Source organism: Hyperolius riggenbachi, chromosome 3 (genome assembly GCF_040937935.1).
Source record: "Hyperolius riggenbachi isolate aHypRig1 chromosome 3, aHypRig1.pri, whole genome shotgun sequence".
Lineage (NCBI taxonomy): Eukaryota > Metazoa > Chordata > Amphibia > Anura > Hyperoliidae > Hyperolius > Hyperolius riggenbachi.
In genome coordinates this window covers 411,350,266-411,374,228 of record NC_090648.1, presented here as the reverse complement: position 1 = coordinate 411,374,228, position 23,963 = coordinate 411,350,266, and the positions used below count along the sequence as shown (strand labels likewise).

Sequence of the window (23,963 nt, the reverse complement as noted above, 5' to 3'; positions counted from 1 at the left end):
CCCTGGAGGGAACAATCCCCCCTCTTGCTCCACTAATAACCCCCCTGGAGGGAACAATTACCCCCTCTTGCTCAACTAATAACCCCCCCCCCCCCCCCTGGAGGGAACAATTCCCCCCTCTTGCTCAACTAATAACTTCTCCGCTGGAGGAAACAATCCCCCTTTTTGCTCATCTAATACCCCCTACCCCTGGAGGTAACAATTCACCTTCTAGCTCAATGGGATCCGTGGTTGCAAAAAATTACAGGCGTGTTAACAGAGAGAAGTCACGCCTATGCAGCCATACGCTGTCCTCTATTGGCAAGTTGCAAAATATAATGGGTGTTGCAAAATCTTTAATTACATCGCCATACATGTAAATTTGTGGCTAAAAAGCACTGAGTGATTAAATTGGTTGTCCTAGTTTGACTACAACAATGCAGCATGCTGTGGGATTTACATTGCGGTGAGATTGAAAAATCGATGTTGGGGTTAGGTTGATGTATTATGCAGCGGTATAACCAAACTTGAGATTAGCTGCGGCGCAAGTATAGTTGAGTAATGTTGCCGACTATATAGCCGAGTATTGTTATGGACATCGGCTTAGTGTTAACCACTTGCCGACCGTGTAACGCCAATGGGCGTGAACGTGGTGGCAGCCCCAGGACCGCCTAACACCAATTGGCGTGAAGTCCTGGGGCGGGGTTTTGCAGGAGTTCGTGCACGCCGATGTGCGTGCATCTCTTCTCCGTCATCAGTCTCCCAGCGCCGTCTATTTACAATGTACAGCACTGCAATCTAAGGCAGCGCTGTACTGGGAACAGCCTGTGACACAGCTGTCCCCCTGGGAGGCACAGAGAACGATCGGCGCTCATAGGCTGATGTCTATGAGAGCCGATCGTTGGGATTGGCTGGCGGGGTGGGAGGGGTTAAAAAAACAAAACAAAAAAAAGTAATATTTATTGAGAAAAAAACAACAAACAAGATAAATAAACAAACATCGCAACAGGGATCAGAGCACACCAACAGAAATCTCTGTTGGTGGGCAGAAAAGGGAGGGAGAGGGAACACTTGTGTGCGGAGTTGTACGACCCTGCAGCGAGCCCTTAAAGTGCAATTATTAGCCATATTATGCCAGGGAAAAAATCACATATTTAAGTAGATACTTGCTCCACTACTTGCATAACAGATGTATTGCACTGTCCACGTTTTGATTTCAGTGTATTTTATATAGTGAAATGGCCATAATTCTGTCCATGGTAGGGGCTGTCTTCGGTCCCACAGGCTTTGGCATCCGCCTCCCCCGTATCCCCCCTCGCATCTCCTCTCCTCCCCGCACTATTATAGAGCTTAGCGGGGAGCAATAAAGGCAGTGGGCGCAGACTCATCTGCTCAGGGTGACACTGGAGTTCCCGTCTATACAGGAGCGTAACTAGACATCACTGGGCCCCCCTGCGAAACTTTGGATGGGGCCCCCCAGCAAAACTTAGGATGGGGCCCCCCGCCCCCCTCGCTTTCTGCACAGGAAAACTGAGGACCAATGTGTTTTCCCCATGCAGATAAAACACTTAGACTTAAAGGAAACGTCAGGCAATCTATGCTACCCCTAGATCTACTTACCCGGGGCTTCCTCCAGCCCCTTGCTGCCGACAAGTCCCTTTTCGCAGCTCTGCTCCCAGTATATACATACACACACAGCCATATTACTTTACTACATGAGAGCACATGCTCTATGGAGGAACAACAATGACATGCTGAACATAAGATATAGTATTTACTGTAACTTTGGCAAAACATTCAGAATGTCACTGATTGATACTGTTATTACAAGATCTTGGACTCCATGTGAGACAACAAGCTCTCAATGAGGCAGCAACAGTCAGACATCAATCTCCACTCCACTGTGTTGTAAAAGTAATCAGATGCCATAAGGTCATTAGCCTGTGTGTGATAAGAATCTAGGAATCCTTGCTGAAAAGGGAAAGTCTACAACTTTTTTTCAAAATGTGACTCCTTCGTTTGTAAGGTTGTACATTAAGTCATCAGAACTTTGCAGCCGTGAGAGACAGATTTTTTTTTATGAACCCTAGGGAGCAGGGACAGTGTACAAATTCCAAAGTGTGTATGAGTCCTTATCTGTGTTGTGGACACATGCAGTCAATATAACAATGGTGCGAGAGCAAAATACAGTTTTTCTCTCCATGCCCTTAGCTGTCAGTCTCTCAAACTTTTCCCCCCTTGGGCCCCCTGTGGCTTCTGGGCCCCCCTGCGGAGGCATCCCTTGCAGGGTCTATTGTTACGCCCCTGTGTCTATACACTCTGCAGTACCGCCGGCGGTAGTGCAAAGTGTATAGACAGGAACTCCAGCGCGTGGAACCATATGGAGTCTATGTGCACTGCTTCTATTCCTCCCTGCTTTGCTGAGTAAGGCTTCTTGCACACAGGGACGTTACAGGCGCACGTTAGTGCAGCCTGTAATGCTCCCCCAATGCACAGCAATGTAACACAAGTGGGCTGTTCACACTGCCCACGTTGCGTTACATTGTAACGCAGCAAAGTGCTGCATGCTGTGGGTTCTACATGGCTAAGCCGCGTTAGACTGTTTGCACATGCTCAGTCATGTTGGGCAGGAGGGGAGAGCGGCCGGGCACATGGCTAATTAATATTCACTGCACTCAGTGACGTGCAGTGTTTACTTCCTGGAGCGGCCGCTCTGTGCGGCGATTGGCCGGGCGGGACCACGTGATGCCGCATGCGTCCAAGAGTACGCATAGCGGCATCACGGACGCCAGAGTGAGCTGCACAACACGGCTCACTCCGACGTCCACACCAGAGAGCACCAGGCGTTGCGTTAGGGGCACGTTATGTGCCCTATAACGTCCCCTAAACGCAACGTCCTGGTGTGTAACTAGCCTAATAGTGCGAGGAGGACAGAAGATGCGAGGGGGGATGCAGGGGGAGGGGGGATGCGGGGCGAGGGGGGATGCGGCAGGGGGTGCGGAGAGGGGCACACAACAGGAGGGGGCCGAGGACAGTGACAGAGGACAGCTTCTGGCCCCCCTCCCTGCGTCCTAGGAGCTGCAAGTGTCCAAAAACAGGCGGCCAAATCAGAGAGGAACAGAGGTAAGGAACAGAGGTGAGGAACAGAGGTGAGGGACAGAGGCTTCAGCCAAGCAGGCTTGATTAGCATGCATTACAACTTCTCTTCTGCAGCAAGCATATGAGTAAAGAGCCTGGGTGTATGGGGACTAATAATCTATTATAAAAAAAAAAAAAAAAAAAGTGAAATTGATTTTAAACTTTTGAATTGCCTTGTTAGCATCTTTTTTTTTTACTTACAATTGATTATGGACTTTATGCCTGACAGTTACTCTTTAAAGCTGCAGTGGCTTAAATTGTAAAAAATAGCCTGGTCACTAGGGGGGTGTAAGCCTACGGTCCTTAAGAGGTTAAAGGTGCCCATTAACGGTACAATTTTTTACCAAATGTGATCTTTTGATGCGATTTTTACTATCAAATTGTATAGAAAATTAGCCGTTTATGTAGGCAATCGATAAGGAACAACTCATTGGTCAATTGCTAAATTGGATAAAATTGATCTAAAAGTTGGATTTTATGATCGAATTTGAAGAAAGAATCGTTCGGCAAATGTGAACAATCGATAATTGCCTTCCAATTAGTTACAATCTTTCAAATTGCATCGAAAGATCGCATTTAGTGAAAAACTGTACCGTTAATGGGCACCTTTAGGCAATAGGGTTAGAGGTTAGTGTCAGGGAATAGGGTAGGGGGAGGTTTGATAGTGTTAGGAGGCTAGTGTTAATTTAAAGCAGCGTCAGTAGCTGATAGCTGAATTCCTTATGCAATGCCATTATCAGAATATCAAAAATAATATTCAGATTAACAGTAATTCCAGTCCCCAAATTAGCACATGCCTCTTTTAAATGGATACACTATTTTGGGACATTGCAAAAAAAAAGGTGAGTTTTGGAGCTTTTGCATACAATTTGTGCAATTACATGCACAAATGGCAATGTTTAGGTAACACCACGTGTGTCACATTTGAAACATTGGCTATCATTCATAAAAGCATGTGCGGTAAAAAAAATCTGCTCGGGAAAATAACACATGCAGTATTTTAGACCTTTGTGTGCCAATTCATAAACATTTTCACAGCTGCATAGAAGTGTGGTGTTTTATCGAAGCCCATCTGTGTCGGTAGCATTGCCTCCGTAGAAGCGCATCTGCGCGAAACGGCTGTAAGGCTCTCATCCCCCAGCACCCACCGCACAGCTTTACCATTAAAACGGTATGTTACGTCTCAATATGCATACATTTGAATCCAAGATGTTGCACCATGTGTTATGAATAAACAAGCAGTTTACAGCAGTGCCGGTGTAGTGAAAAATTTTGCTACCCATCATATTCTGCAACTTGCCATAAAGGACAGTGTATGACTGTGTAGGCGTGGCTCCTTTCTGTTAACACGCCTGTAATTTTTTGCAACCACAGATCCCATTGAGCTAGAAGGGGGATTGTTCCCTCCAGGGGGGGTTATTAGTTGAGCAAGAGGGGGGATTGTTCCCTGTCATCCCGGGGGGGGGGGGGGGGGGGGTTATTAGTTGAGCAAGAGGGGGGTTGTTCCCTCCAGGGGGGGGGGGGTCTTAGTTGAGCAAGAGGTGGGATTGTTCCCTCCAGGGGGGGTTATTAGTTGAGCAAGAGGGGGGGATTGTTCCCGGGGGGGGGGGGTTATTAGTTTAGCAAGAGGGGGGATTGTTCCCTCCAGGGGGGGTTATTAGTTGAGCAAGAGGGGAGGGTTCTGTGTGAGAATAGGGTTTGGTTGGGTTGCATTTTCTGATACAGATAGGTTAAATTCAATGGTTAGGTTGCACTTTCTGATAGCTATACCTATACATAAGTGCAACCGGTTGAAAATCTGATAAAGTTGCAAAAAATTTCACCACACCGGCATTTCTCATCCTTTTCTCTGCCTGCAAATTATTTTTTCCTGAATCATAATTAACAAGGTACATTTTTTCTAGTATGTTAGACAAAGCAGCAAGAATTGCATTTATAATACTTGAAGCCATGACAGACGGACTCAATAGTCCCAGCCTTATGAATACAGCACCTGAAAGCCTGCGAGTGGAGATGGTTTCCTTCTATACATCTCCACCTACAGGTCATCAAGTAGAGTACACGTCTGCAGGGATGCTAGTGATGCTATTTGTTTTGATCCGGTGCCTGAGAAGTAGCCGTGAGCAGCACAATGTAGATAGAAGTCATTGCTGAGCTGCTGCTGGGATCACTACACCGCGCTATGGCACAGACTGTTACCCTCAATGGTCCTTCTCCCTGGGGATTTAGACTAGTGGGAGGCAAGGACTTCAGCACTCCTCTCACTATTTCCAGAGTGAGTAACTTTATATATTTGTGTGAATTGTGTGTAAATCATTACTTATATGTCCATTGTCAGTTCTTTCAGTACTTTTTTAGGTTGTGATCGATTCAGCCTCTTTTTTTTATTTTCCAGTTAGTAGTAAGTTATCTAAACATCATCACTAATATTATGCAGTTATGGGAACTTCTTGATACTTTATTGAGAGTTGTTCCTGTAAAATGCACTGTGCATGACAGAGCAGCATCAGTATAGAGAAGGGTAATGTCATCCGAGGCTGACACCTTATGAAGTTGCATCAGTGACTTGTTGGGTCACAATAGTTAGAAGTGCTTGGGATGAGGCTGAAGCCCATTAATGACATAATGACAGTCCTGCTCATTCCCCTTTGATCATGTTGGCTGTTTTCTTATGACTACCGTAGCTTTTATTAGAATTGTGGTGTTTACAGGTTCTATACAAAAGATGTGACTAATCTAGTTTGTTTCCAAAACGTTGATTGTAAATAAGAAATTATTTGAGAGAGGTTATTTTATTGCATTATGAAAAGTTGCCTAGTTTCCACATTAATTTGTAGGGGTACTTTGACACTGAAGCAGTGCATCTAAGCTAGTCATTCATGTTACTTGGCATGATGTCTAAGAAAGACAAGATGCTCAAATTTAAAGAACCAATAAGGTGAAAAAAGTAAGCAGTTTAAATCTGACAAAACCAACAGGTTTTGGACTAGTCCATCTCCTCATGGGGGATTCTCTTTGTTTTCAATAGCTTTTCCTAAACACCAGTTACTAAGTCTAACTGCCAAAATAGTGTGCAAGTGAGAAGTCTACCTTAAAGTACCCATGACGCCTGATCTGGTCCTTGAAACTTTTAATAATTTTTTATTACATGCTGTGACTTGGACACAGCACCATCCTCCCATCTCCAGCACCCCCTGTGGCCCCGTTCTGCTGTCAAATATGTGTGGGGAGGAAGTGGCAGCTCTTCCGGCCGACGTCATCAGGACAGTACTGTGCAGGCGCAGTAGTTCTGCGCCTGCGCAGTACCGTCCTGATGACGTTGGCTGGACCACGTGACCCGCGCCGTGGAGGTCAGGTTCCTGGCGAGGTCAGGTTCTGCAGCGGAGAAGACTGGGAGCCTCCGGAGCTGCGGCGAGGGCACAGGACGGCTGCCACGGGCTGGAGGAAGCCCCAGGTAAGTGGATTTTTTTAAAAAAAATTCCTTGGACACTTACTTTAAGTCACCCTTTTCACCACCTTCGCCCGCTGCGCTCCACATTGGCCTCAATTCACTAAGATCATGCTAGAGATAATAAAGCAAGAGAAAACTTACCTCCACACGTGAGAGAGTTATCTTACCTCTTCATTCCTTAAGTTACCTCTCCTGTAGTTAATTTACCTCCTCTGTAGTTAATTTACCTCCTCTGTAGTTATTTTCACACGCAGTTAATTAACAGCCTGTCTTTAACTCTGGAGTTATTTTAAGGATTGGAGAGTTAATTTAAAGACAGAAGAGTTAACTTTAGGCTTGCCTGAGGTAAAATGTTTCCTCAATACTACATGCCTTATCACCATGGTAACAACTCTAGAAGAGTTATTAAAGACAGGAGATAAGCTTAGTGAATTGAGGCCATTGCCTGTTATCTTACTATTTGGCAGTTAAACTGCCATTCAGGAAATGCTTTTGAAAAGAAAACCCTGAGAATCCCCCATGAGGAGATGGACTGGTCCAAAACTTGTCGGTTCTGTCAAATTTAACTGCTTACTTTTTTCACTGTAGTGGTCCTTTAATAAATTTGATATATAAGGAAGTTTTATTTTACATGAAAGTTGACTTCCGACATGATGTAAATTCCAAATCTTTTTATTTATTTATTTATTGTATTTATAAAGTGCCAGCATATTACGCAGCGCTGATTTATACATTGAACCATGGTTTTGCTTTAAAAATCACAGTAATTATTATACTTGTCTTCAATATACTCAGTTTGATAACAGTACAGTAAATGACAGAAGGAATATTCTTGCACATTGTTCAGTTTATACCAGGGTTGCATTCTAGAAATAGGTATAATTTAACATTGGTTAGACAGATTTCCTCTGCAGTCAGTGGATACTTCTGTAGATGTTCATTATGATGTGGTGCTAAGCAGGTCAGATCTATTTGGTATAATAAATCTCACTGAGAAGCTCTGTACAGTGGGAAATCTCAGTGAATCTTTGTAAGCAGAGTAAGCAGTATAATTATTGAAGGTTAGACCTTCTTGTGTGTCATCACCTTTCCCCACATTCCAACATCCCCAATACTGCAGCAAAGCTTGTGTTATTTTAAACAGCTTGTGGCAAACCAAAGGGCTCCCAGACTAAGGGCCTTTTTCCACTAGCCTGCAATTTGCGATTTGCTTCTGATCGCAAATCGCAAGGTACATTCAACTAATGGAAACTGCAGCAGCAATTTCCATTAGTGCGATGCGATTGCGATGCGATTTTGGTCAAAGCGCAATCGTCGTCCTGCCGCGTTTTGTATGTGATTGAGCTGGACTATAATGAGTATAGTAGCTCAATCGCAATCGCATGGTGGAAATTGAAACGCGATCGCATTTCATGATGGAAAAGAGCCCTTATTCTGCAATGTTTGTGTGGTCTCACCATACCCATGAGTCATGATAACCAACAATTAATGATAATCGTCACCCATCTATGTAAGACCATTTTTATGAACTTATAATGACAATGAGGCTCATATTATGTGAAAAGAAATTGAGTGTAACTTCCTCATTTGAAAAGTGAAAGCATTGTTCTGTGAAATAAGCTTCAGAAATAGGGACTTTTCCAAGGACAGTAATATCCAGGAACACTGTAGAGCTGTTCCTGGAAGTCTGGAGTCTAACATTTTTGTTAGGGTTGTTCCATTTTGTTATTTTCTTGACTCTAGCTTGTTGTTTTCATTCATATCAACAGTTTACCAACAATTACTGGCATTCACTTTATGCAAGAATATATACCCTAATTCAGATAAAATTATGTACAATTGAAAAGTTCCAGTGAAGTTTTTGAAATACTTGGATGACTGGACTAGGAATATAAAGAACACAAAAAAAATGTAACAATGTTGTTTTTGTGTCTGGACCACTGCCGATGAATGATTACTAAAAGTGTAAATTGGATGTATACTTAAAGATTTTTATCTTATTGAATCTGGACTGAAGCACACTGAGCTGAGTGTTATGAATTGGAAACACCTAGGTCATGTTCTCATGCATTCACAATGTACAGTATAGTGGAGGGTGCAAAATGAATTGTTATGAATGTGTCAAGCAGAGAAGCATCTGATCAGTGTGATCATCTGATAGATTTGTAAGGCTCTGATTTGCTGGTCATGATCATGTGCTAAAGCAGGAAGCCATCACAGCAAATCAAAACCTTACAAATCTATCAGCTGATCAAACTGATCACTTGCTCCTCCATGAGTTTTCCTAAGCTTTGCCATCCCTATCAGTATGTATGACATGAACTTGTGCTATGCTTCAACGGAAAGATATCTGTCTTGCATTAAAATGCAATACAGCCATCGCTGCAAATACCAGAACCAAAGTGCGGCTCAAGCTGCTAAAGGTTTTTTTATTGTATAGCTGTGACTTATCTGTAACTATATTCAGTATTGGAATAATAACTCATCTGTCCTATTGTAATTGTCCCTCAGATATTTATACTAAACTCTCAGGTCTGTTTTATAGATGTCTGTAGCAGATTAGGTTAGGTCAATATTTCCCTGATATTGATCGTTTATCTGATGTACCACTCTTCACCAGTAGAAGTTAGACAATAGTTCAGCAGAAATCTTGTCTACTATTGATCATACCACCTCTGCCACCACCACCAAGCCTAGGCCTACCTGATACAATACAAAAGCTATGTAGCCAATGGTGTATCTAGGGAAATTAGCAATTAAGGCAAGCACTTAAACTGCACCCCAGGGCGTGACAAGGCCGTGGTTTGAAGTGGGCATGACCATTGTGAAATGTGTCATGGCCATTTAATTATGTCATTATGTCATACAGGGACAAATAAATAGGTCAGCTTATACAACTCTCCCTAAGAAAGAATTAGACAACAGTACATCACCCAAATGATAACTAGGCATAATCTCAAATAGCAAAATTTGGCAGGCATTTCTCTCAACTAACATAATTAGTCAACAAGTCCCATTGCAAGGCCAGACCCCAGTAAGAGGCAGTGCGCCATGACAGACCCCAGTAACGGACAGAACCCCATGAGAGAGATTTCAGTAGCAAACAGCACCCTATGATGTTAGCTCACTAGTAGTAGATAGTACCCCAGTAAAAACCCAACACCTTTCCTGTAGACTCCCACTTGCAGTCGCTGTGGTTGAGACAGAGTGCCTCCATTCATGCGTTCTGATACTCTTCAGCCCAACCGAGATTCATCTACACTACTTGCCATCTGCCAGTCTCCAATCCCCTACTCAGATCCGTAGTGATTGTAAAATGGGGGAGAAGGAAGCTGGAAGATGTCGTAGAGCCATTATAAATGCTGACTGGGTGGAAAAGTGTTGAGTTCCATCACCTGGGAAGGAGGTGAGCAGCTGTGCAGTGCTGGCTAGGCTAGGGGTTGAGGCTGAGGTATGCAGGTGGGAGGGGGGGGGGGGGGGGGGGCGCTTGAGGACTGAAGGATGGCGCCATTGTGTCATTTTAATTGGTTTTGTTTCAAGCTGCATATATTTGCATGCAAGTACCATAAAATCTGCATCAGCTTGAAATAGTTACCATCTTTAGAAACCAGTAGAGATGCTTTTTTTCTGACCCAGAATGCAGATGCATTACAGGTAGAGTATAAGCATTTTAAGACAGTGGCAGCCTTCTTACTTTTCACATGACAGGTGCACTTCTCCCTGAGAGATGCACAGAGGATAAGATGGTGATCAGGGAATAGAAATGCTAATTGGGGGGAGTCTACTGTGTTATCGGTTAGAACTGAAAACACTGCGGGGACAGAGACTGTGAGGTATATGCCCATTATTCCATTCTGCTTCTCTCCATTCCTTCTCATTCTACTCACAGACTTTTCATTGTACCACAGTAAAGTGATGGCCCCATCCTAAGTGATACCCATCATGCAGCCACACCTACATCACATGTCCAGAGGCGTAATATCAGCGGCCCGGGCACCCCAGCAAAATTATTGTGGTGCCTTCCCCACGTCTTGGCTGGACATCCTTAAACCCCATAGTGGCCAGCTGTTCCATTTGTCTTCCCCCCTCTTGTGCAGAGTAACCACAGGGAGTGCTGTTATATTTACCAAGTCCACATCTTGTCTCCTCCTGGCATCTGTGCGCTGCATGCTGATACCCTGAGGCTCCTGATGCATGTCTCCTCTTTCTCCTAGGAGCCATGTGCTCTATGCTGCCACACTGAGGCTCCTGATGACTTGACATGCACCAGTAGTCAGCAGATGTCAGCATGCAGTGCACGGATGCCAGGAGGATACCCAATAGAGTGTTGACTTGGTAAATATAATAGTGCTCCCTGTGCTTATTCTGCACAAGAGGGGAGGAGATGAAGCAGGCCTCTACAGACCCCGACAGCCCCACACACATGGTCTTGGGGGCTAATGTTATTTTTTTATGCCACTGAAGATGTCTGAGATGATGTAAAAGCCCGTTATGGTGTCACAAGAGCTGCTAGTATATGAAAGGAGGTGCTGGGAGGCCTGGGGGCCATTAGGATGAAGCAGCGGCAGTGAGAGGAGAGGCCTAGAACCCAAGGACAAAGGAGCAGCTAAATGAATAAGTAATTGATGAAGTATGCCATTACTTACCTACCACTGATGGTGTTACTTCTGGTCTGGAGAGCTGGTGTTTATACATGATAGGTAGATCAGGAAAGATGGGAATCCAGAATATTTTAGAAGCGGGTCAGCCTAGGCAACCACCATATATCTCTTATGACAGGTCAGACAGTGCTATGTCCCTTATGGGTTCTTGTAATTCCTGAACGTTATCGTTAGACAGTTCTGTACTGGATCTGTATTCAAGCTCTCTATATTATATTAATAAATTGCTTCAACCATCTCTGTTGTTCATGTACTGGTTTCCCCATACTATTGCCGGTATTAGTTGGGGAAAATCAGGCATGTCTGAACAATATTAAGTCAATATTTCATCCACTTTTGTTTGGGGATTCCCAATTTAATGTCTACTAATGCATAGTGTATGCCTACCTTAAGGCTATTATTCATAGAAATGTATACAGTAAAATGTACCAATATGTCATAGGTCTATTACACATAATTGTTTAACCGTGTGATGTAAAAATGTTCAGGTTGACATTATAAGGGTTGGTCGAAGAATAAGCAGACACAAGTTATTTTTGGTGTGGTTCACATTCCTGTCTGAATGAGGACAGAATGTAAGTGATGGTGACATTATAAAAACCGCAGGTACAAATACATACTTTTAGTTTCTCTAGCAAGAACTGTATTATGAGTTCCCAACTTCCCATTCGTCCGTTGTGAATACTGCTTTACACTGGTGCAAACTACACTCTTTTACTGAGAAAAATGCAATTAGTTCAGTTGCACTCAATGTACTGACTTATGACTTCAGCTTGTCATGCACTATTTTAGATATATGCTCCACTTGGTAAGTAGTCTGTGTCTCAATGATATCTATAATTCACCTTACTTCCTCGTACCACTCAATATCGACCAGATTTCAGTAGAATATTGATCAAAATGCGGTCACTGCTGACCTTGTACTACTAGAAGCAGTAGATAACTAGAGTGAGAACAAATGATTAACTGATTACCACATAAATTAGAGTATAAGCCGTCCCAAGTATAGGTCAACCCCCAACTTTTGCCCCTCAAAAAAACCCTGAGAATGTGTCATCGGATTATAAGCCGAACCCCCAATGTTTCCCCCTATCTTACCCCTGTGTATGTCAGGAAGTGTGCGCATTGGAAGTGCGCTTGTATCTATAGTTACGTCTCTTCATTCCTGGCAGCCATCTTCGCATAGTCCTGTCCGTGCAACTTTGTACTCCCTGCCAGAGGTCCAGGCTTCACTGTCTTCTCAATCCGGGCAGCCATCTTCCTGTCTCCTGTGCAGTTGTGTACTTGCTGTTACTGGTCCAGGCATGACTTGTCTTCTCATTCTGGGCAGCCATCCCTTTACTTCACTGAGGTCACATCACAAAACAAGGAGAGTTAACTATAGATACAAGCACCCTTCCATTGCGAGCACTATATATGGGGTTCTACGCACCTGACTCAAATAAAACCTGATCTCCCCACTTTTGGGACACTTTATTAGTCCCAAAGGTCTGCTTATATTTGTGTAAATATGATAATGTTCAGTTTGCTTACTTTGTTTAAACACTTCTTTATACACCTTAAATATTATGTTAAAGCCTCTTACTGTGCATAAATACAAGGACTGTACCCCACAAGGATCAGGACCTAGTCCTTTGGGTGAAGTTCTGTACAGCTTGCAAGCTAGCAAGGTGTTCTGTTGCTATGGAGGGGCCAGATGGACAATGGAGCAGCTTGCAGCAAGAGGGGTAAGGAGGAAAACAATAGACTCAACATGCACTCATAGAAGATGAGTGCAACAGGCCAGATCTCTCGCATTGGGGCCACTGTACACACGAGAGGTTTTTCCCAGTGGCAGCCCTGACTGCCCACCTTAAAGTAAACCTCCAGACTCAAAATCTACTCTTCACAGCATCAGAACTTTGTTTTTCTTACTAAAGCATCATTTTTTGCTGCATTTTCAGCTAAGCTCCACCCATCAAAGAAAAAAAGCCTGGGCTTTTTTTCCCTGATGCTGTGCAGAGCATGATGGGGTTTCCTATGTTGTTATTCACGTTGCCTATCAACTGGGAGAGGTGCTCTGGACACAGGACAGTTGAAACTGTGTCTCATGCTCCCTGTCACCTCCTTTCAACCAAAAAGATGTCTGCCATCATGAAATCAAACATTTGCCTGTTCTTTTAAAACAGTGTGGGTAAGAGATTATATTACCTATCTATTTTAATTAACATAACTAATGTAACTTAATGACAGAATGTTTGTTTAGGCTGGAGTTCCTCTTTAAGTGAGAACCACTTAGCATGTGTATAAAGCAATTTTATTTGCAAACCTCTGTTAAAAGACAGTTGTGTTCTGAGCATCTATGCTGTTATGGAAATTCCACTCCGCCCTTTCCATAAGCCTTGCCTCTGCTTAGAAGTCCTGAATAGCAGTGAGAAAGTTTGCCACAGTGCAGTGTTCCTCAAACAGATTTCATGCGAAGAATGGCAAGAACTGTAATGCCCACACATTTGTATGATGATTCACCCTTAGCAAATGTTTGGCATCACTGTTTCCTCACATGCACAGTGAAACTTGCATTTAATTACATTATAAATACAGATTTTGACAGCTGCTTTCCTTCTCAAGCCATTTAGTTGCCATGACCGTGACTCTTGTGGCATTATCATGAAGAATCTGTAGGCTCACAAGTCTTGGAGCACTTTTTTTTCACTTTTTTCAGCTCCCACCCTGCAAAGGAGTGTCAACTAGCAGAGCATTTCACAGAGCTGGAGAATAACAAAAGACACATTATACCATTGTTGACTTTGGTAATCTGTTTGGTCACAGGTGCAAGTCGATTACAGCAAACAGGAACAGTTTTAGTTATGCTGTTATATAAGTTTAGAGTAATGTCTGGGTTTATCCTGTTTTACAGGATAGAAAGAAATGGTGTTTCTGTGTTTTCAGCGAGAATGTAGGAACTGCTGGTATCTGTGACTTAGCACATTTATTAAAGCAGGTAGATTAATGATTGAGGGGCGTATTTGATGAAATATACTGAAAGCAGACTGCGCTCCGTCTACATCTGCAACCAATTACTGCCTGACTGCCAGACTCCACTGCGGCCTAAAACTTTCCCTCAAGTTCACTGGATGTGATATGAAAGAAGTCCAGGAAGGAAAGGTCACGCACCCAGCAAGGGAACCGGTAGTTGTAGGGTTAACAGCAGATCCCCGTACAAAGAACAAAGGACTTGCAGCTCTCAGATGAAGTTCTTACTTTAGGAAATCTAAAGCTGGGTAGATCTCTCTATAAAACCCAAAAAGTTTGATAATAACAATCATTTTTCTGAAGATCAGTAAGGGAAATGCTAAGCTGTGTATGCCAAGGAAATCTGCAGTCAGGAACATACATTCAGCCACCAAATCACCTATTCTACATGGCAATTTATAGTCCAAATTCAAGAACTTCTCCTAATTTTGGATATGTGGAAATAGGTTAAACCTCTCTTTGGTTCTTATTGCCATCTTTGCCCCCCTTTTAGGAAATTTCCCAAGCTTCCTGTCCTGACTGGAAGTGGGTGAATTGGAAGAGGGAGAACAACAAATAACAGTTTGAGTCGCTATCATGTTTGTATTGCTATCCTTTAATTACCTGTCTACAACACACTATTAAATTACAGCTATACAAGAACTGGAACTGAATGTAAGCCTTCTCACAGGGAACTCACAAAGCAGTAAAACTCAGAAGAGAGTAGACTAAATTTCAATTAGGGCCTGCAGTGTGCATTTTTCCACACAGTATGTGCATTTGTTCACGCTGTTACGTGCATGTTCTCCATTATCACACTGCACTGAAGAAAGCTACAAGCTTCCAGTGGCACCACATATGGAGTATGCTGGGTGGTTGGTCCACAGATGCCGAGAGATACAATTACACACTTAGGGTGGGACAATGATATTTCAGCAGTGCACTTGGTTTTATATATATATATATATATATATATATATATATATATATATATATATATATATATATATATATATATATATATATATATATATATGTATACTCAGGCTTCGCTAGTAGCATTTATGTTGGCTTGTCTCCTTTCAAAGCAATAAGTGGATGTCGATCCCTTTTGTGTTCAATAATGGATGATATTCAAGACTGTATCTAATATATGAATGGGAAATCCTCTACTGGTGTATTCCCTCCTTCCCCTCTGTGACCATTATCAATATGCACACAGTTTATGCTGGTGTGTGCATGGTGCACATAGATATATTTTAGCTCCCTCGTGGGATTAGTTTGATGCACTATCTGTCCCAGGAGACGATGTCAGGATATGTGCTCCTTATCTTTAGATAGATTTGATGCAATGGATGTATGCATGTCTAAACTATGCATGTTACAGGGCAAGCGTTAGGACATCTATGCTGGCCACACCACCTCCCTAATAACGTATTTAAATGTCCTAACTTGAGGCGATGTGCCTGAATGTATGTGTTTTTTCTGGATTCCATTAATAACATGGGATCCATCTATGTCCATTTTGTGATTTGTAAAACGGACAAAAACTGTTAGTTTCTTGTTTGAACAGAGCCTAATAGAGACCGACAGTTATGATCCGCTATTATCATTATCAGCAGGCTTATAGCTTCAGCTGAAAGATTAATCACTATCCCTGATTCATGTACATGTGACTAAAGAGGTGTGTTTCAAGCTGGCTGGGAGTGAGTGGGCAACTATGAAAAGAACTGTGAATGGATGGAGCAGGTCGTTTCCTTTAGTTTTGCAATTTATTTAGAAAGAGTTGTTAAAATAACATAAAATGTGAAATATTTTGACACAGGTAGTAGTTATTGCAAAATCTATGTCTCCATTTAAAAGGGACTTGCATGCATTCATTGGATTGAAGGGCATCTTGGCTATAATTACTAGATAATTCTTGGCAGTGTTGATCCATGGATTTTATCTGATTGTCATATTGAGTCAGCAAGGATTTTTTTTCCTTTGATGGCTAATTGGCCAAAGCCTTGTAGATGTTTTTCACCTTCTTGTGGATCAGCTGAACAATTTTCTGCTTGAACTTGATAGACAGAGGAGTTTTTTTTTTTTTTTGGGGGGGGGGTTTCAACCAAACTAACTATGTGACGTTTTCAGAAAACATTTTGTGCAAATTAATTTAAAGTTCTATCAAATGCATATAAAAAGCTGTACCTAAACTGGAGCTTTACAATTTGTTTAATTTGTTAAGCCATAGTCCATAAAGGCCATGGGTCATATAAGCCATAGTTCATGTTCATATAGGTCATGGTTGATATAGGCCATGGTTCATATAGGTATGGTTTTTCTACGTCCTAGGTTCTGAACGTGTGGTACACGTACCCCAGGGGTTACATTTGATGGTTCCAGGGGGTACTTGGGCTTGATAGACTTAACATAAGAATAGCAAATTTAGAGTTTTAGAAAATGATAAATCTTAACACCAAATGTTCAATGATTGACCTCCTTGCCAGTTATCCCGAGCTCAGCTCGGGGTAACCTGCGCAGGAGGATTTCTCAGGCCCCGCTGAGCCGATTTTCACAATTTTTTTTATTGCACGCAGCTAGCACTTTGCTAGCTGCGTGCATATCCCGATCGCCGCCGATTCGCCACTACCGATCGAAGTAGGTAGGAGGATGCCGCTTGTCAGCGGCTATCATGTAGCTAGCACTATGCTAGCTACATGAATAAAAAAATATATATTTTTTAAAAGTGCTGCGCTGCTCCTTTGCCGACAGAATTGGAACGGCAAGGTGGTTAAATATATATTTGTAAAGGGGTATTAGTGATAATGTTTACTATGCTAGGGGGTACTTTGTGAGTACAGGGTTTTAAAAGGGGTACATACCAATAAAATGTTGAGAAACACTGATCTACGTCATGGTTGATATAATTCATGGTTGATATAGGCCATAGTTGATATAGGTCATGGTATAGGATGACTAAGTTTCAGGGGCTGAGGTGGGGAGGATTTCTAGGTTTCATTATTTAACACAAGTGATTGCTGTGATCCCTTTTAGACAGCACGTTTTGTTTTTAAATCAGAATTGGTCAGACGTATATTTATAAGCATTTGCTGGGATGACTGAGTTTACTATATCCAAAGGTTTACTATATCATAGTTTACTATAACGAGATTCTACTTCCAAAATAGGTAACAGACCAAGTTCAGTGGTTTGATTTAATTATGGTCTGTAATATATATACACAGGGATCCAAAGCAAAGCATATTATTTACTAAAGGTGTGCAAACATAACTAATCAAGTTATAGGAAATAATTGGTTATTATGGTTACTAATTGGTAGCACACCCATATCCTCAGGTCTTCACTAACAATGTGCCTTCAGTTGGTAAATCTGATTTGAGCTTAAAGAGAATCTGTATTGTTAAAATCGCACAAAAGTAAACATACCAGTGCGTTAGGGGACATCTCCTATTACCCTCTGTCACAATTTCGCCGCTCCTCGGTTAAAACAGTTTTTAAAAGTTTGTTTATAAACAAACAAAATGGCCACCAAAACAGGAAGTAGGTTGATGTACAGTATGTCCACACATAGAAAATACATTCATACATAAGCAGGCTGTATACACCCTTCCTTTTGAATCTCAAGAGATCATTTGTGTGTTTATTTCCCCCTGCAGCTATCTTCCACTGAAGTGTCAGGCTGTTTCTTCCTGCAGAGTGCAGACAGCTCTGCCTGTATGTAATTCATTAGTATGTGAAAGCCCAGCCAGCTCAGAGGAGGATTTATCCAGCTTGTAAAAGATAAGAGAGAAGAGAGAAGCTGCCCTAATCTAAATAATAGACAGGCAGTGTGCAGAGAGGGGCCTGTAGGGGGGAGATGCATCACAGAACCACAACACTGAAGAACTTGGCAGCCTTCCAGACACAGGCTGACAAGTCTGACAAGAGAGAGATAAGTTGATTTATTACAGAGATGGTGATAGTAGAACGTGCTGCAGTAAGCCAGAACACATTAGAATAGCTTTTGGAACTTGTAGGATGATAAAAAACAGGATGCAATTTTCGTTACGGAGTCTCTTTAATCTGGAATTAATTTGATTTAGTTCAGATTGCATAGTTTAACTGAATTGCATTACAATGCAACTAAATTGATCATCTCTCAATGATTATATGAAACACATGACTAAAAGGCACAGAAGAAAAGCAAGATTAATGATATACAGGAAGATGCAGTAGACAAAGGATATGTCAGTTAAATGCAGAAAATTGAAAAAATTTTTACGATAGATGCATCATTTTAGATACATTGTTTTTATTCAGATAGACAGAAAAAATATTAAACACAGATACTTTAACAATGAAGGTTGAAAATGTTTTTGATTGATTACTAACTATTCCCTTTGCTATGTAGAAATGAACTTGCCAATAAAGCATTCTTTTATTTATAATACACTATATACTGAAATAGTTTCTCTACTCCTCCTGCTTGCTTGTGTTTGAGACATACTTACCATTTTTTTTTATGCTGTGGGCTGATCTTGAGTGCTGTGCTTACTCAGCCCTCTCCCCATTAGACAATATACCCAATGTGCCCCCCTCCTTTTGCTCCCTGTTCCCATCATTAACTGGTTCCAAAGCTGTAGGTGGAAGTGCCCATAGTGTGGAAGCCTTAGAGTGTGCCACATAGAATAAGCCTCAGAGCCTGCGCATACAACCATAGGCGTTAAATTCATCAAAGGCTGTACGATAAAAAAAAAGCAATTCGGGAAAATACCCCATTCAGTATATTAGACTTTTTTCTGCGAATTCATCAATATGTTCACAGGTGCGGTAGAACTTTGGTAATTTAACCAAATAAGTTGCTTCAATTCACAAAAACCTGTTCGGTAACAGATGTAGAGTGTGGAGCTGTCTCTGTGTTGTTACATGCTGTTCCGTGCAGTGACGGCATTACAATAGTGAGAGGCATCCCGACATCCCTTTAGAATGTACTTGTTTGTTATACTGCCTCTGCTCACTCTGAATCCATCTATTAGTCTTTCTTAACATTTTATTTAATTGCCACAGCTTAGATGAACTCCAAGAAACATTACACTGGCCATGCTGAGGTGATTTCCCCACTTGCACCTCCACATCTTCAAACAGGCAGGGGAAACCTCTTTTGTTCTGTTCTCCCTGCTCAGCTGTCTGGGGGTTAGAAATGCTTGCTCCACCTGAGACGCTATCACAGCCTGTCAAAGGGAGTAGCAGGAGAGAGGCTCTTCTTTTTGGCTTTCTACTCCTGTCAGTCATGGGGATATCCACAGGGAAGGCATTTGTAGCTGTTTTTTGACAGATAAGAGCTACCAGTAATTAGGGAACATGTTCCTGGACTTTACCGCATGCCTCTGATCTTCATGAATTGACATTTGCTGACATGTGTTGGAGATGTTTATCGCACAAGTCGGCAATTTACCTCACTGCTCAGTAATTTAGCTTGTCATGCGGTAACAGCCTTGATGAATTGAATTTTTACTAAATGCTCAGAAAACTGAGCTGTTTTCAGCATTACCAAGTGCGGTAATCCTTGATGAATTGACGCCATAGTGGAAAGGTAGGGGGTGGCTGTTGAGGACTCAGAACAACTGGAAGTTGGGAAAGCAGCAAAGAGTAACAATAATGTTATTTATTAAGGTAATATAGGTACCCTTTGATATATTTCAGTAGTGAGAGATCTTAGTTGCTTTTAGCTTCATTTTGAGCACTCCAGATGCTGCATACAATCCTGTGTGTACAGCCCCTCCATTAGGATCAGTGGGAGACCATACACAAAGTAGCTTGTAACTGACAGGTTATGCCCCCTTGTGGTCAGAAGGAGTAGCAATTTTTTTTCAACTACTTACAGATCACACTTATTGAAATCTACGCCCTGTTTTGATGCTGATCTGGCTGCCAGGGCGTAGATTTCAATTCACCGCCCACAGCACGCATCTGCCGTTTTCCTCGCTCCCGACGATCTCGAAGCTGTCTCCCCGCCATCTCCCAACGCAGCTCACTTGCCCTGTCAGTCTCTATGACTGCAGAGCCCTGTGACCCAGTCAGGAGCCGATTTCATTGGCTCCTGGCCGTGTCTATCAATGTAAGCAACTCCCATAGGCTTACATTAATAGACACGGTCAGGAGCCAATAAAAGCAGCTCCTGACCAGCTCACATGACTCTGCCGTCATAGAGATGGCAGAGTGGGTACCCTGAGGATCACGGCGTGCGGCGTGGATGGCTGTTGCAGCGTGTATGTGCAGCGATTCGTCGGTATTCCGTCGTAATTGTACCAGCAGTCTCTGGTCCTTAAAGAGACTCTGTAACAAAATGTTCAGTCTTATTTCTTCTATCCTATAAGTTCCTATACCTGTTCTAATGTGGTCTGTCTTACTGCAGCCTTTCCTAGTTGCACAGTGGCTGTATTGTCTCTGTTATATGGTCTAATCTTCTTTCCTCTGACGGCTTTGTCAGACTCAGGCACTCAGGCAGGAATGTGCAGCCCTGCTTGTGATAGGATAGAAGCTATACACACCCTCTCCATGCCCCCTGCAGGCTCTGTGTGAGTCACAGACTGAACTACTCTCAGCCTATCACATGCTGGTTAGAGGTCATGTCTTTTGTTTGTAAACACTGCCTAAAACTGGCAATTACAAGCCAGGATTGCAGCAGGGAGTGGCAGAAACAGCACAGAGGGGCCCAGGAGAACATAATGAATAGAATGGTATGCTTTTTATTGTAAGAATTTTAGAGTACAGATTTAAGGGGGCAGAGACCGCTGGTACTTAAGTGGTTAATGAAGTATATTAAATGTCTGCTGCTAACTGAAGGGAACACAGTATAGTGCTATTAGTTAATAGGAACATTGTGGAGAGGAGGAAGACCTGCATACAAAGAAGAATGTACTTTATGCTTATATTTAACCCATGGTTTCCCAAACCTGTTCTCAAGTCTCACCAACGCAATGCTCTGTAGATAACATTTGTATAACACTTTTCTCCCATCTGACTAAAAGCATTTGAGAGCTTCTGCAACTTCAATGTTGCCACAGATAGTGTCCTTAAAAAGAACCAGAAGTGCCAGAAAAAAAAAATAGATACTTACCTCTTTCAGGGGCTTCCCATGTCCTCCTGGAGGCTGCCCACGACCCTCTTTATGATCATGACTTAATTCCCTCCTCTTAGGGCTCTTTCACATTAGGGCAGATTTTGTGCGTTAACGCAAACGGCAGCCGTTTGTGTTAACCAAGGTAAGATGAAAGTCCATAGACTTTCATTTTACCTTTCACACCCGACGCTGCGTTTCGATGCGTTGCGGTTCCGACGCACCCGGGCGCAGTTTTTCATCCAACGCACCCGCGAGCCGGCGTTTTCCGTCGGGTTTAATTACCAGCTACCGCCGCTGATTGCGTCACACCGCAGATACCCGACGACACGCTGCAGGCAGAAAACGCGTGCAGGAGAAAGGCTCCTGCACGTGTTGTCTAATGTGAAAGAGCACTTAGTGCACAAACGTGGCCTTATACGGCTTCGGCTTACGATGCAGGCACAACCATTCTCGCATAGATGCTCTAGCGCCTTTCTCTTTTCTTAGGTAAATATCTATTATTCATATCCAAAGGCTTTCCCTTTTCTTAGATAAGTATCTATTATTCATATCCAGAGGCTTTCCCTTTTTTGGGTAAATATACATTTTTTTTATTTTTATTAGCCTCATTATCCAATTATCTAGCTGCTCTAGACTGCTGATACACAAAGTACTGTACTGAGTATAATGTGAAGTTTAATTTATTTTATATTTAACGCTGAAAATTTCCATAGCACTTTACAGAGTATACATGTTATATATGTTACAAGAAGGTTTTGGATACACGCCTCTGCTTGTATGCTGCATCTGTTTTGGCTGAGCTGTAGAGGAAGATGATAGGGTACCTGGAAAAGCCCATGCTACAAAACTTAAGCAGAAACGACTTGCAATTGTTGAGACTCATTCATGGTCACCTTTACTGTTAATTTTGCTGGGTACAGGACACCATATTACCCCCAAGTTATCTTTATATCAAAATACACACAATTGAAATGTTAAAGCACACTTGATCATAGCCACCCATATTTAGTTGGATTTGTCTGGATCAGGATGACAGTGATTTTTCTCAGCACCACCACACATTATTGGCCTTGGATATACATCACAAGAGGAAGATCAAATTGACAAGCATAACATCCATGACTAATCGCTATCCCTTCTTCAAATGTAACAGTCTGTAAGTCTGTGCTTGCAGTTCCTGGCTTTCCAGCTCTTTTCTTCATTGCCAGGAACTAAAGTGCCACATATACAATAATACAATAACATTTCTATAGCGCTTTTCTCCCATAGGACTCAAAGCGCTTAGGCTCTCTCAGATTCAGTAATTGGTAGTAGGATGAAGTATTCACACAACAAAAGTTATATTTCTGCAAATGCCAAACTGAACAGGTGGGTTTTCAGTCTGGATTTAAACACGTCCAGGGATGGAGCTGCTCTACCTGGAATAAATGTCAGTTTGGGTAACAAGTTTACCCCCAATCACTTTCCAGGTGGGCTTTTCAGCTTTTTGTTGTGTGAGAATAGAAGGGAGGAGACAAGCAGAGACTAAAGTGGGAATAATTACAATAGTAATCGGTATAGTAGTATTTTGGCTTGGTGGATTGCTGAAAGGAATGTTGCTATGACAGAAGACACTTACATTCAGATTAGATTTTCATCTGAAAATATCATGAACAGTAGATTATTGGGCGACAATAATCTACTCTGTACACATGGCTAAAGAGCTTACAAATGAGACAGAACCACAGACTGGTCTGAATATTGTCAATAGTCTGTCACAAGCCTTAAATGAAACACGAGGTGAAAATAAACTGAAGAGCTAAAACAATTGTATCTATTCTCCTACTAAAAATGACCTTTTTTTTTTAGATATCTCAGTCTTATTTTATTTTTAAATCTACTTCTTAAGTTTTTACTATTTAATTTTCTCTGCTCAATAACTCATTCATTGAAGTATGCCAAAACTAAAATCTATGAACTATTGGTCCTTTTTATCTCTTACCTGCGCTCTGTAGCCATTTTCTGCCAGGAAAGTGTTTTATGGCTGTAATTCCTTATCTGATCCAAACAGAAACTGTCACTTGCATGCCTGATTTTTTAACTCTATGAGGCAGAGAAAGAAAAAAAGGGAACACAGCATAGTTATTTGTGTGCTTGGCACTGTACATACACATACTATACAACATTCTTTTTCCATGCCTAGCACAACTAACTATAACTTCAATAAACAACAATAGACGGTTATGCTGCGATTCAAAAGTGTATTATCAAACTGTACATAAACACAACTAAATACTTGCATTACCATCCCATATTATTGCACTCGCCCCATAACCCCCAATTTAAATAAGCATGCATGCCTGACAGGACATAGTCTGTTACCAGCGCTTGTTCACTACGCAGTGGCAATTGGTTTTTATTGAGACTATCATCCCCATATGAGCATTGTTAAAACTGGCCAGTGGATATTTGTATATTTAAAATGCTTTATCCACATACAGGAAAATGTTTGTTTGGCTGATCCAATAGCATTTATCAAGATGTATAATCATTTAAAGGCAACCAGCGCTGGTAACAGACTATGTCCTGTCAGGCATGCATGCTTAGTTAAATTGGGGGTTATGGGCGAATGCAATAATATGGGATGGTATTTCGG

At 42.0% G+C, this 23,963-nt stretch overlaps 2 protein-coding genes across 5 annotated transcripts in view; one reads left to right on the top strand and one right to left on the bottom strand.

Moving 5' to 3' along the window:
• The window catches only part of P4HA2 (prolyl 4-hydroxylase subunit alpha 2), a 634,411-nt gene that overhangs the window by 412,774 nt on the left and 197,674 nt on the right, over nucleotides 1-23,963 (bottom strand). For 2 of the 3 annotated variants that reach the window (XM_068277451.1, XM_068277450.1), the window contains exon 1: nucleotides 23,310-23,377. The gene's annotated coding sequence lies outside the window, so the exon portion shown is untranslated. Of the gene's footprint in view, nucleotides 1-23,309; nucleotides 23,411-23,963 lie in introns of those variants that run through there. The other variant, XM_068277452.1, reaches the window with a different exon arrangement.
• PDLIM4 (PDZ and LIM domain 4) overlaps nucleotides 5,245-23,963 on the top strand; it is a 316,081-nt gene continuing 297,362 nt past the window's right edge. For both annotated transcript variants that reach the window (XM_068277460.1, XM_068277459.1), the window contains exon 1: nucleotides 5,245-5,392. In XM_068277460.1, the coding sequence (XP_068133561.1) occupies nucleotides 5,300-5,392 (93 nt within the window). In that variant the 5' untranslated portion in view covers nucleotides 5,245-5,299. The remainder of the gene's footprint in view (nucleotides 5,393-23,963) is intronic.